The sequence below is a fragment of the Ovis canadensis genome, chromosome 3 (assembly GCF_042477335.2).
Source record: "Ovis canadensis isolate MfBH-ARS-UI-01 breed Bighorn chromosome 3, ARS-UI_OviCan_v2, whole genome shotgun sequence".
NCBI classification, from domain to species: Eukaryota; Metazoa; Chordata; class Mammalia; order Artiodactyla; family Bovidae; genus Ovis; species Ovis canadensis.
The window spans coordinates 222,920,741-222,935,978 of NC_091247.1; the positions used below are offsets into that span (position 1 = coordinate 222,920,741).

The 15,238-nt window shown below is 39.5% G+C and overlaps 1 protein-coding gene across 1 annotated transcript in view; it reads right to left on the reverse strand.

The window, feature by feature from the left end:
* Nucleotides 1–15,238, reverse strand: part of ENTHD1 (ENTH domain containing 1) — an 81,612-nt gene that overhangs the window by 60,985 nt on the left and 5,389 nt on the right. Inside the window, exon 2 of the mRNA XM_069579573.1 lies at nt 4,305–4,547. Within this exon, the coding sequence (XP_069435674.1) occupies nt 4,305–4,547 (243 nt within the window). The remainder of the gene's footprint in view (nt 1–4,304; nt 4,548–15,238) is intronic.

The window sequence follows — 15,238 nt, forward strand, 5'->3', positions numbered from 1 at the left end:
TCACTGTGCTTTATATAGCTTTCTGTCTTGCCATCAAGCAGCACTTATCCTTCAGCTCATCTCTTCCTTCAAACAACAAAATCATCTAAACAAAAAACACCCAAGCTATCCACCAGAATTAAAACATGAAAACATCCAGGAATAGGAAAAACGGAGTAGAAGCAGCGATGTGTGTATAACACCTTCTCTAAAGTATCTTTTTTCCCTTGCTAATTCATCACAAAGAAGTGAGGCACAGCTGTTTTAGCTCAGGAGCCTAAAGCCAGGGTATCAGATTTCCAGCAATGCATCCAATTTTACATTTCATTATAACTAAATAATTCAGAAGCATCTTCAAATTCCTTCTGATGGAAATTTACCCTTATGAAACTATAACTTGCCTTCATTTTCTCTGACTCGAATGTTAGAGTCATTTTCGATTTCTTTCTTCTTCAATGTATCATCTATGTATCCATTCCCTCTCTATAGTCTGTCTTCAAACATTACCTTTTCCTCATTTCAATAACCTTTGAGTGGGTCCTAGATTGAAACAACTGTCCCCTAGAAAGCTTCCCTCCAATTTGTAGCTCCTTCATTTCTACACAGAGCAATAAGAATTATCTTCCACCAACAGCTGTTTTCAGTAATAAGAAAGCTAAGTTCTGTGACTAAGCTGAACATCCCTTCTGTTCTCCAAGGCCTACAATGGATCCTAGTTGCTAGTTGTATCAAACTGAAATTTCCAAATACTGCTCATAAACTGTATTTATAAACTGTGTGGAGTACTCTCAACTATCTGCCCACATTTTTCTGCATATTAAAATTTATATTTTCTATTCCATTTAATCTGACAACCATGTATTACCATGGTTAATTCATTTCTTGTATTCTTTTCCACTATGGTAGGGACTATTTGTTGTCCCCTATATTTATTCTCTCCTTCTTCCTTAACAACAGATTTCCTTTCATTTGGGTACATGGCTGTTATATGAAGACTACGTTTCTCAGCCTTTCTTGAAGCTAGGAGCGTCCATGTAACTAAGTGCTAAACAATAAGAGTACATAAGCCAAAACGTTACAGGCAATTTCCATAAATGTCCTTAAAGGGAAGGGGCATTCATAGTTTCAACCCTTCCTCCTTCCTACTGGCTAGAAGGCAGATGTAATGGCTGGAGGCAAGCAGCCATCTTGGACCATAAAGTGGAAGTTACATGGTGAGTTTGGTGGAACAACAAGACAGAAAGTCTTCATGAACAGCCATACTGGTCCTAGAATACCTAGTTCTGGATTATTTTTAGAAGAGAGAAGTTCTTACTATGTTTACACCACTACCAGTTTTGTGGCCCTAGTACTGTCCCTCATGGGTGCCCCTAATTTTAACTGATCCACACATCTCCAAGTTATCATTTGCTGTTTTTCCTGTTCCATTAATAATGCCTCCTAATAAACTTTCTTATCTTCCCCAGGCCCAGGCAAATTACCAGTTTTTTTTCTTCTTTTAAAATACAGTTTCAGATTCAAATGCCTACATGGATATGGTTAGTATTGCTAAGCTTACTTAATCCAATTTCTCTTTTTTGAACACAAACTCACACTTCTATATATCCCCTTTGTATGCATATGATACACAGTGATGATAAATGAAATTTTAAAATTATGTAACAGATTTTTTAACAAACTTACTACAGCTTTTATATGTAAAAATTCAATATTTACTTTAAATTTTCACTACAAATGTACTTCAGTGATGTTGTCATCCACCAAAACTCTTTTTGAACATCTTTTTTTGAAACGGACTGAAAGTTCATCACTGGATATAACCTCTGTGAGAGCAGAAATACACCCAATTTGTTTACCAGGCCTAGCCAACAGTGTCTGACACATAGTACGCAGATACTCAATACATGTTTGTAGTATGAAAAAAATGAATTGTAGCAAAACTACTTCATTTGCAGGTAGATTGATTTTTTTAAATAGTCAAAAGGTATTCAGAGTTCAGTCTAGTTGAATAATAAGCTATTATAAAGCTGGGAAATATCATTTTGGGTTTAAAAAAAGCAGTGACTGTAAGGCAATAAGCTAGATTTTCTTATATGAATCACAAAAATGGCTCAGAGTTGAGCTACTTCTGCAGCAGTTTAGGGATTCATCTCCTGAGTTGACGGTGAAGGGTGCCAAGCTTTCTCTCATCTCAGAGATTTGCACCACTGTTTCCTCTGCCCAAAGATCCCAGATATACCTGGACAGTTCCCTCACCTCATTCAAGTCTCTGTTTAAATCTCTGCCTCCTCCAAAAGAACCTCCCTCACTGCTGCTGCTGCTAAGTCACTTCAGTCGTGTCCAACTCTGTGCGACCCCATAGACAGAAGCCCACCAGGCTCCCCCGTCCCTGGGATTCTCCAGGCAAGAACACTGGAGTGGGATGCCGTTTCCTTCTCCAATGCATGAAAGTGAAAAGTGAAAGGGAAGTCATTGCTCAGTCGTGTCCAACTCTTAGCGACCCCATGGACTACAGCCTACCAGCCTCCTCTATCCATGGGATTTTCCAGGCAAGAGTACTGGAGTGGGGTGCCATTGCCTTCTCTAACCTCCCTCACTACCTGACCTAAAATAAAGCCATTCCTGTCCCTCTCTGCCCTGTCACTGCTTCCCTTTGCTTTATAGGACTTGACACTATCTGACACAGTATTTTACATGTTTTACTTATGTGTGTTTAATATTTATCTCTGTCACTAGAATATTTGCTACATGATGAGAGGGACTTTGTTTTATTCACTGCTATCGCTCCAAAGTTCTGCTAGATATCCAAACTTCAAATTATAAATTTAATAAATACATTTATAATGAAAGAAAGGAAGAGGAAAGCAAATGGAAGAAGGAAGAACAAAAATGGTAACAGAGAAGTAGCAAAAGGGATGCAGAAACTCCAGGTGAGTCATAATTGGTTATTTTACTGTTACTTCATTTTAGGTATCAGTTTGAATTTAAGGCTTCTATGAGAAAATTTCAGAATGTGTCTCTTTCAAGATTTATTTCAAAGGACCAGGTCCCCAAAGAAAGAGGTTCCACTACTTTTTAGAAGTATTTGGTTGGTATTTATTAATACTATTATAATTATAATCCCCACCTCTTTTACTATCTTTCAACTGCCCTGTCCACACCAGTACAAATGGAGTGAACATTTGAGAACTCTTGACTTGTCAGAATAGTATTATACTTTAACGATTTTTAGCAGGATTGTTTTGTACTGGCATTAATATTAACATTTTAAATTTTCAATATTTAACTGACACCTGGAATGTCTCTCTTTCAATATCTTGCTTAATATGGTTACATGATAAAGCTGGCAGGCAGGTGTTTGAAAATGTTTTCAACTGTGTGCTCCTATATGTATGTAACATATATATGTAACATATGTAACACACATATATATACATAACATATGTAACACGCATATATATACATAACATATGTATGTGTTACCCCTATTATGCCCCTCACTATGGCACAAAGTGAAGCTGCTTTCAAGGGCCAGTTACCTAAGTCACACTTCACTAATGTTTTTGCTTCTTCAAACTGTCCATTCTTTACACACAATTTATTAACAGGGTTTATACTGGAGAAATTAGAGCAAAATGACATTCCTTTGTTGTTGCTTAATCGCTAAGTTGTGTCCGAGTCTTTTTGACCACGTGGACTATAGCCCGCCAGGCTCATCTGTCCATGGGATTTCCCTTTATGTTTCAGCAAATTCAGTAGAAAAGATAACTGCCTTTTCTTTCTGATCTCTATTAAAACGTTATAAATAAGTGCCTTCTTTTCTAAGAACTAGTTTTCAGCGGTCCAGATTTAAAGTTTCAGGTAAAGGAAAGGGTTATATAACACAGGGAACTTTCCTAGAAGAGTTTTAGAGCATTCTCAGAATTTGGAGGCACGTTTTTCAATGTCAGTGTCTTGATTTGGAGGATCAGAGAATGTGAATGTGCGCACACCCAGACCCCCAGTCTCCGAACACAGTGCTCCATCATCTCCAGTTATGATTAGCGTCTTAAAACTCAATCAGGATGCCAAATAGGATAGTACTAGATCAATACCTTTAAAGCTCAAAAACGTTTTATTTGCATCCCACATAACTGCATTCAGACAGTCATAAAATCGTCTACTGAACAGTATCCTTCACCACTGTCTACAGTAGGATGTCTCATGTAGTAACAGTACTACTGATATAGCATTAATACTTCAGTACTAAAACCCAATGTTTTCTACTTTTTAATTGTTCTTAAATGATATCTATTGTACTTTAGGCCAATGCCCATTATACGCACTTTTATTATGTAGCCGTGCAACCTTAAGAAGCTTGTTCTTCTTCTCTGAAACAGGAATTTCTGGTGTAGGGGCAGAAGCACACGCTGTTGGTGAGTTACCCGTACCAGGTAATCTTTTAGGAAATGTCATAGAGTAGGAGGTACGCCGTCTAGTCCGACACGCTACTTCCCTCTCTCTATGCAGCAACTGTTCGTCCATCAGCAACGTTATAACTTGTTTTGACTTTTCCCGGATATAATAACCTGAAAAATACATTAATTGGCTTAGAAAATTTTAATAAAGGCTACCATAAAATTTTATTCTAAGAAAAAATAAGCGAAGTGTAAAAACCTTTAGCAAATGTAGAGGGAAATCCAAATTTCATTAGAATTGTCAATGACTATACTCCTATTCTTACACTTTAAGAAGTAAGCATATGATGAAATCACATCATACATTGGCATTACATTTTTCATCTTAAATATGCTATTGGATTTTTCTTTTGAAAGCACTACATTATTTATTTCATTTTTCAAATTGGCATTGAGCACTACCTAATACTGTACTATATAGGTGTCTGTTTACTTGTTTATTGGTTTCTCACCTAGAATACAAGCTCCATGAGGGCAGAGACTCTTTAGTGTCTAGAAGAATGACTGGCACACAGTAAGTGAAAGTGAAAGTCCCTTAGTCGTGTCCGACTCTTTGTGACCCTAAGGACTATACATTATATGGAATTCTCCAGGCCAGAATACTGGAGTGGGTAGCTGTTCCATTCTCCAGGGGATCTTCCCAACCCAGGGATTGAACCAAGGTCTCCCACATTACAGGCGGATTCTTTACCAACTGAGCCACAAGGGAAGCCAAAGAATACCACAATGGGTAGCCTAACCCTTCTTCCCACAGATCTTCCTGACCCAGAAATCAAACTGGGCTCTCTGCATTACAGGCAGATTTGTTACCAACTGAGCTATCAGGGAAGCCCATAGTAAATACTTAATGAATATTTACTGAGTGAATGAATCAATAAAGGAGAAAATTACCAAAAAGTCTCCATTTTCTTCTTGATGCAATGCAAATGGAGCCAGACAGATGAAAAATACAGGTTGCAATTTACAACTTAGCTGCCTGAGAAAGTTATTTGGCCTGAAATAATTTCTTAGAACCTTCCTAATTGGAAAAGGTTAGAACTACAAATTATGGGGCAGATGTGGAACATTCTACTCGGAGTCTGCATGGATGGGTGGCTTTGACGACAGCTGCAATAGTTCAAAGGGAGAAGCAGCTCTCTTGAGCAGAATGTCAAACACAAGGATGAGGGGCTTCTCCCCACAGCCTCAGGCCTCCCTCCTGAGGAGCAGTCTGCAGCATCAGGACAGTGAGGCCACAACACTTCACAGAAAATTGGAAAGAAATCATCCCGAAGTGAGCTTCCCATTCAAGGATTCCCACTGCCCTAGCCACCTCCCATCATCCCCAAGATACTGGAGAGTAGGAACCTGGATGTTTTAAAGGATCAGAGTTGAAAGTCAAAAGATTCAAGAACCCAATAAACCTGCTTCAATGACGAGGTAAATAATAACAATAGTAATAAGATGGCATCTACTTGCTTCTTACCAATACATTTCTGAAAAGGATGAATACATAGTACTAAAATATAATAGGCTTCCCTGGGGGCTCAGTGGTAAAGAATCTGTGTGCCAATGCAGGAAACATGGGTTCGATCCCTGGGTTGGGAAGATCCCTTGGAGAAGGAAATGGCCACCCACTCCAGTATTCCTGCCTGGGAAATCCCATGGACAGAGGAGCCTGGAGGGCTACAGTCCATGGGGTCACGAAAGAGTCAGACACGATTTAGCACCTAAACAACAACAACAAACTAAAACAGAAGAGTACTGAAAATAGTTGGGCAGCAACTGCTTTGTGTTTGAAAAAGGGAGAACAGTGAAGGGGACTGAAGAGGGGGAGAGAGAAGGAGAGGGAGACAGAGAGACAGAGAGAGGAGAGGGGAGGAGAGAGAAAACAGATTCTCTGAAATAGGAAATTAAGCTACGCAACAGATCAACACCCAGCCAACACCCAGATACTACATAAAACACATCAAGATGGAAAGCTTGTCAGTCGAGATGAAGGCGAAAACAAAACAAAGCTATATACCATTTCATTGGGAATCTTTTGGTCATTAGTGACAGAACCTCAATTTGAACTGCTTGTGGGAAAATCAGGGGTTGCAACTCGGCTACAGATACAAAGGAAGCAGAGACTAGAAAACTGCCAGCACCTCACCCAACCACCTCTGCCCCACTCTGCGATGCCTTTTCTCTTCTCACAGGTCCGCTTCTTCAAGGCCACAGACACTCCATACTCATACCTCAGACTGTGTCACCTGAGAAGTCTCCGTCTTCATTTATTCAAATTTGAAAATTCCAGGAGAATGACACTGAGTGGCCCAGCTTGAAAGTCACCTGCCTGTCGCTATGGCAGAGAGTAGGATGCTACCATTGGCAACCCCCATTAGAAAGGCACAGTGGATTCAAATGCGTGAAATAACGCCATTTGCAGCAACACTGATGGACCTAGAGATTGTCATACTGAGCGAAGTCAGTCAGTCAGAGAAGGAGAAACACCATACGGCATCCCTTATATATGGAATCTAAAGAAAAATGATACAAATGAACTTATGAAACAGACACAGACTTAAGAGAAGAAAATTATGGTTGCTGGGCTGTGGTAGGGGAGAGGATGGGGGAAGGGATAATTAGGGAGTTTGGGATGGACATGTACACACTGTAACATTTAAAATGGAGAACCAACAAGGACCTAATGTATAGCACATGGAACTCTGCTCAATGGTGTGTGGTAACGTGGATGAGAGGAGAGTTTGCGAGAGAACAGATACATGTATATGTATGGCTGAGTCCTTTTACTGTTCATCTGAAACTATCAAAACGTTGTTTGTTAATTGGCTTTACCCCAATATAAAATAAGAAGTTTAAAAAAAAATTCTTAAATTTTGTACCCATATGAAATGAGGGACGTTCACTAAACTTATGGTGGTAATCATTTAACGATGTACGTTAAGTATGCTGTATATCTTAAACAGTGCTACTGGCAGGTGGGTTCTTAACCACTAGTACTACCTCAGAAGTCCCATATGTCAAATACATCTCAATAAAACTAGAAAATAAAATAAAATAAAAAAAAGACACAGTGGAGTGAGAGGAGGATCAACAGGACAGAAAAATGAATGAGGAAAAAGCCAGTATGAACAATCCTCGCAAACTCAAAGGATGAGAACATGCAAATCTCTAGATCAACGATGCAACAGGTAATTCTCAAGAACGTTAACTTACGCAGTCCTTTAACCGTTTCCTGTACACTGTAAGTTTCAGGAAATATTCTAAGCAGTGGGGGCACTGGTGAGGAAAAGACAGACAAGGTCCCTTACGAAGATAATTTCAGATAAAAATTCATGTTTCACAGGAAATGAAGAAGAGAGATGTGCTAACATCAATTCAGGGTGCGGTCAAGGAAAGTCTTACTGAGGAAGTTACAGATCAGCTGAGGCTTAAACAGCAAGAAAAAGCCAGCTGCGCAGACCTGCACGGGAAGAGCTCCTGGCAGAGGGAACAGCCCAGATTTCGCTTCTTCAAAAAAGCCTCCCACTGAGAGATAACAACTCCTTTCCGCCTCACCCTACACGTATCTCAGGGCCTCACTGGTCACATTAGACCCACCTTCACACACTCACTGGAGAAGGCAATGGCACCCCACTCCAGTACTCTTGCCTGGAAAATTCCACGGACGGAGAAGCCTGGTAGGCGCCAGTCCATGGGGTCGCAGAGTCGGACACAACTGAGCAACTTCACTCACTTTCACACACTCACAGCACCAACACCTGTCTTTCAGAGGCTTCCACGGTTTGTAATTGTCTGTGTGATAAATGTCTTTTTCCTCCATTAGAGTACAATATCCTTGAAGGCCAAAACTATCTTTGTTCTCTTAAGAGAAACTTAAGAAACATTTGTGTTTCACAAGCTGGAATCAAGATTGCTGGGAGAAATATCAGAAACCTCAGATATGCAGATGACACCACCCAAATAGCAGAAATCGAAGAGGAACAGAAGAGCCTCTTGATGAGGTGAAAGAGGAGAGTGAAAAAGCTGGCTTGAACCTCAACATTCAAAAAACTAAGATTGTGGTATCCTATCCCATCACTTCATGGGAAATGTTCAGTTGCTCAGTCATGCCCAACTCTTTACAACCTAGTGGACTGCAACATGCCAGGCTTCCCCCAGGCTTTACCCACTGAGGCACAGCGAAGCCCAATCTATATGGTGAAAGAAATAAAACAGCCCTTGCCTCTAGGAAAAAGGGAGGCTTGACTGGAAAGGGTAATAAAGGAACTTTCTGGGATGATGAAAATGTTCTTTATTTTGAGTGGGTGATGGATATGTTTATCAACATTTGCCAAACTGTACACTTAAGATCCCTGTGTTTTAAAGTACATAAATTATATCTCAATAAAGCACTGTTAGCATTAAAAATATACATTAAAAATAATTTATAGTAAAGAAATGGAAAATATTATTATTAAAGGAGTCAGTTATCACTTTTATAGTTTTTATATTCCTAAAAGAAAGTCAATTGCTATAAATTTGCTGAAAGTATAAATATATAAAGGTATTAATCATCCATTCACCAAATACCTATTGGGTGATCCTACACCCAGGCATCGTACTAAGTACTAGGAACACTATTATCGCCCTTAAGAAATTCAAGTTTGGGGAACTTCCCTGGTGGCTCAGTGTTTAAGGACGTGTCTTCCAATGCAGGGTATGTGGGTTCGATCCCTGGTCAGGGAACTATGATCCCACATGCCGCAGGGCAACTGAGCCCACACGCCACAACTACTGGAGCCCATGTGCTGCAACAAAGATCTCAAGAGCCACAATTAAGACCCAACACACCAAAAATAATGAAATATTTTTTTAAAAAAAAAGAAAAGAAATTCAAGTTTTGTAAGGGATACAGACATGGATATCAGTGCACTCTGACAGAGGTATACAGACACTGTGGACATAAAGGAGAGGATGGTACACTCTTCCTGAGGATGTCAAGGAGATTCAGGACTCTTGAATCAACTACGGAAACAAGGCATCTTTTCTGATGAGTTTGAGCCTTACCTGTAATGGGCCCTAAATCAAAGATAAAAGAAAACTGGCCAGTCACGCTAGCTGTATCAAGTTACTTGCCCAAATTAGTTACACTTGAGTGAAGCATTTTTGTTTTAATTGGAGGATAACTGCTTTACAATATTGTGTTGGTCTCTGCCATACATCAGCGTGAATCAGCCATAGGAGTACATATGTCCCCTCCCCCTTGAATCTCCCTCCCACCTCCCACTCCATCCCACCCCTCTAGGTTGTCACAGAACACCAGATTTGAGCTTCCTGCGAGTGAAGGACTTTTTAAGCCATGAGAGCTGCAAGTAAAGAGTACAAGGGGTACACTTCTTATACCATCTTTGAATGGTATAAGATAAATATCATAAAATGGTACAAGATAAATAACTCTGAAACATGCAAAAAGGGATAAACTGCTCAGCTCCTGCTCCAGATTAGTGAACAGAGCTAGTTCAGTTCTTAGGTCCTTCCTATCTGCTATGTGTAACTAGTTAAATGCTTGGTCAAGTCTGGAGACAGACACATGTTGACAAGACGGAGTAGAAGTGTGACGAGCATCAGGAGGAAGGGGATAATATCATTCATTCATTCACCAATCTCTGCAGTACTTAAGAACATGGATTCTGAAACCGAAACACCTAGACTCTGGCTAGACTCTGGTAATCCTGGCTCTGTCACTAACTAGCCATGTGAACTATTAGGTTGGTGCAAGAGTAACTGCAGTTTTGCATCGTTGAAATATACTGTTTGATATTGGAATATATTCTTAAATAAATGTGGTTATGTTTACAGTATTTTAATGTGTATTTTTTGCTTTTTGATTTTTTGCTAATGACTTATCACTTGCTCTGCATTTTATACGTATTTTAGACTATGAAAATGATGTTAGACAAAAAGCAATTTTGAGCACATTTCTTATTCGAGTTCAAAATGGGTCGTAAAGCAGAAGAGACAACTTGCAACATGAGCACCACATCTGAACCAGGAACTGCTAATGATCACACAGTACAGCGGTGATCTGAGAAGTTTTACAAAGGAGACGAGAGCCTTGAAGATGAGGAGTGTGGTAGCTGGCCATCAGAAGTTGACAACAACGAACTGAGAGCAATCATCAAAGCTGATCCTCTTACAACTACATGAGAAGCTGCCAAAGAACTCAGCATTGACCATTCTACAGTCATTTGGCATTTGAAGCAAACTGGAAAGGTGAAAAAGACTCCTTAAGTGAGTGTCTCGTGAGCTGATCAAAAATGAAAAAAAAATAATTTTGAAGCATCTTCTCTTATTCTATGCAACAACAGCTAACCATTTCCCAAGTAGATTGTGGCATTCAATGAAAAGTGGATTTTATCCAACAATCGGCGACGACCAGCTCAGTGACTGGACCGAGATGAAGCTCTAAAGCACTTCCCAAAGCCAAATTTGCACCAACAAAGGTTATGGTCACTGTTTGGTGGTGTGCTGCCAGCCTGATCTACTACAGCTTTCTGAATCCCAGCGAAACCATGACCTCTGAGAAGTATGCTCATAAATCGATGAGATACACTGAAAACTCCAGTGCCTGCAGCCAGCACTGGCCAGTAGAATGGGTCCACTTCTCCACGACAACACCCGATCACACATCACACAAACAATGCTTCAAAAGTTGAATGAATTGGGCTAAAAAGTTTTGCCTCATCTGCCATATTCACCTGACCTCTTGCCAACTGACTTTCTTCAAGCATCTCAAAACTTTTTGCAGGGAAAATGCTTCCACAACCAGCAAGAGGCAGAAAACGCTTTCCAAGAGTTCGTCGAATCCTGAGGTACAGGTTTTAAAAGTCATGTATTTATTTTAAATGTTTTGAGATAAACAATTTGATTCATTGCTTTAAATTTACTTCACCTGAAAAGCTGTCTGGAGGTTGAATAAAACCATATTGAAACATTATTTGAAAATGTTAACGTACTATTTCCAAATAAGCTTCTCTCATTTCCCACCTTTTCTGACTTGTTTTCTCAACTTTTGTCCCCAGTAGTATCACTATTATTAATTATTGAGCATGTTCTTTGTGATAAGCACTGTTGTAACATTGGAGATGAAGCCTGGACAAAGCAGACACAGAATGTTCCTGTCCTTATGAACCTTACTTTCTAGTATGGGAAGATACATCATAAATAATAAGATAAAACATACCAACATCTGATAAGAAATATCATGAAGAAAAAGAAAATTAAAGGTGCAAAACATATCAGCGCAAAGAGTGGGCAGGGCTGCTTTTTTGTAAATAGGGTAGATCTAGAAGTCTGCGTGGGCTTCCCTAGTAGCTCAGCTGGTAAAGAATCCACCTGCAACACAGGAGACCTGGGTTTGATCCCTGGGTTAGGAAGATCCCCTGGAGGAGGGCATGGCAACCCACATCAGTATTCTTGCCTGGAGAATCCCCATGGACAGAGGTGCCTGGCAGGCTGCAGTCCATGGGGGTCACAAAGAGTCAGACCTGACTGAGCCACTCAGCACAGCACAGCACAGAAGCCTGCACTAATAAGATGACGTTTTGAGCAGAGATCTGAAGGATGCAGAAAGCACTGCAGGCATCTGAGGACTCCAGGCAAAGGGAACAGCACATATAAAGACCATGGAGGAAAAAAAAGACTTTTTTCTATAATACCTTCTACTTTTATCTCTTCTCTGGTCTCTTCTTGATCACCTGTATCTAGGGTAGGATCCAGCTGTAGATTACTTGGGTCACTACAATTTCTCCATGATTACTTTCTCCCTACAGATTTCACTCTGCTTTTTTTCTTCTCTGATTGAACAAAATCATTCTTATCAAGCAGTTTTTTAAGGATCACAGTTCTTTCTTCAAGTCTCTTGCTGTTTTTATGACTTCCATTCAATAAAAATTTACTAATTGTTTAACATACGGTATATACCCTCAGAATTTAGATAAGGACAGATATGCATAGTAGATAAGATACACTATAAAAAATACCACTGATATTATGCATAAACTGCTGTAGCAATTATTTCTGCCTAGTGAAGAAAGGAAGAGAGTTGGGGGGGGTGGGGTACAAAGGAAGATGCTGCTGAGCTAGGATCTGAAGACTAAATAGGAATTCAAAGAGCAGATATCAAGGAAAGAATATTACAGGTAAGAAGAAACATCTTAAGTACAAGTAGAGGTGTATAAGCAGATAATATATCAGGATTGCTTGGTGATACAATGCACTAGATTGAAAACTAAAGAAATGAGTAGAAAGGTAGATTGGGAACACATTAACGGTCCTGACATTATCATGAGAACCAGTCGTTTTGAACTATTTCAACAGCACATCTCATCAATAACAAAGTTTTACACATGTATCCACCCCCTAAATATACACATACATTTATTTATGTATGAATTATCTCAAGAGCTACTATTCTAATATGTTACACTCACTAGAGAACACAAAAAGAGAAGTGTATAAGACATAAGTAATATTTTCCCCAATGCAATAGTTTTTCATTAATATTTATTAAATTAGTAGTGTGTACCAGTTATCAATCAATAACTAATATGCCTTCCATAATCAACAAATGAATGTGCAGCTGACCCTTGAACAACATGGGTTTGAACTGAGTGCGTTCAGTTAAATGTAAATTTTTTTTTTTTCAAGAAATATGTACTATGATACTATACAATCCATTGCTGGGTGAACCTGAGAATGTGAAACTGAAAATAGGTTATAAAGTTATGTGCAGATTTTCCACTGTTCACTGGAGGGGGACAGTGTCAGCACTGTAACCCCCAAGTTGTTCAAGGGTCAACTGTAGTATGCTTCTGCTGACAATTCATTTCTAACTTGCCTTTTTTTTTTTCTTTCTTGATGCTAACAAAGTGAGTATTTATAAAGTCCAACATAGCACAGCTGTATTTCTTTAATCCTAAATTCAAACGTTAGGTAATCTGAAAGACAGTGTATTCAAACATAACCGTACATATGATACTTTGTACATATAAAAGGTATAAATGAATAAATATATTTTTCTGTATATTGATAATTGTATGCTTATCTACTTTATTTCTCAAAATAGCTCATAAACTCTTTAAAGCAAAGGCTGATCCTCTCTTTCCATTTAAAAAGATATCATCATAGTGGTAAATACAGTAATAACATAGCTGTTGTGTAAAGTACAAAAATGATTATACCCCATTCACCATTATGCAGAAAATTATGCCTTTTTAAAACCTAACTCTTGGGGAAAAACAAATATCATACACTCCAGGTGGCGCTAGTGGTAAAGAACCCGCCTGCTGATGTAGGAGACATAAGAGACTCAAGTTCAACCCCTGGGTCAGGAAGATCCCCTGGAGAAGGGAATGGCAATCCACTCCAGTATTCTTGCCTGGATAATCCAATGGACAGAGAAACCTTCCTATAGGGTCGCAAAGAGTTGGACACGACTGAAGCAACCTAGCCCACATGCAACGCATATATATGGAACCTGGAAAGACGGTACTGATGAAATTATTTGCAGGGCAGCAGGGCTTCCCTGGTGGCTCAGCTGGTAAAGAATCCACCTGCAATCAGGGAGACCTGGGTTTGATCCCTGGGTTGGGACGATCCCCTGGAGAAGAGAATGGCTACTCACTCCAGTATTCTGGCCTGGAGAATTCCATGGACTATTCCATGGGGTCACAAAGAGTTGGACATGACTGAGGGACTTTCACTGCAGACACAGACATAGAAAACAGACTTATGACATGGGGGTAGGAAAGAAGGAAGGAGGAGGGTGTGATGTATGCAGAGAGTAGCAGCTATGGCTTTTCAGTAGTCATGTATGGATGTGAGAGTTGGACTGTGAAGAAAGCTGAGCACCGAAGAATTGATGATTTTGAACTGTGGTGTTGGAGAAGACTCTTGAGAGTCCCTTGGACTCCAAGGAGATCAAACCAGTCAGTCCTAAAGGAAATCAACCCTGAATTTTCATTGGAAGGACTGATGCTGAAGCTTCAATACTTTGGTCACCTGATGTGAAGAACTGACTCACAGGAAAAGATCCTGATGCTGAGAAAGATTGAAAGCAGGAGGAGAAGGGGATGTCAGAGGATGAGATGGTTGGATGGCATCACTGACTCAATAGACATGAGTTTGAGCGAGATCCAGGAGTTGGTGATGGACAGGGAGGCCTGGTGTGCTGCAGTCCATGAGGTTGCAAAGAGTAGGACATGACTGAGCGACTGAACTGTACTGAACTGAACTAAACATGGAAACTTTTATTACCATATGTAAAATAGAGAGCCAATGGGAATTTGCTGTATGACTCAGGGAACTCAAACCAGGGCTCTAACAACCTAGAAGGGTGAGATGGGGAGAGAGATGGGTGGGAGGTTCAAGAGGGAGGGGACATATGTATGCCTATGGCTGATTCATGTTGATGTTTGGCAGAAACTAACACAATTCTGTAAAACAATTATCCTTCAATTAAAAAATAAATTTAAAATTAAAAAAAAAAGAAAGAGTTAATGTCTGTAGTTTTGAATCATCTCCTTAAAGAAAAAAATAAATCTAATTCTTGGGCTTGCAAAATTTTAATTAGTATTTAATTTTAATAATAAATTTAACCCTAATAGAAGCTGATGCCTTTGTAATTTCCGGATTAAGTAGTATAGCATGCTCAAAACCCAAGAAGATATTCTCCAGTTTTATCATCAAGCCTCAACCAGACCTACAATAAGCGCTTAAAAAAAGAGGACATACACCATGACCAAGTGGGATTTCTGCTAAAAATGCAAGGGAAA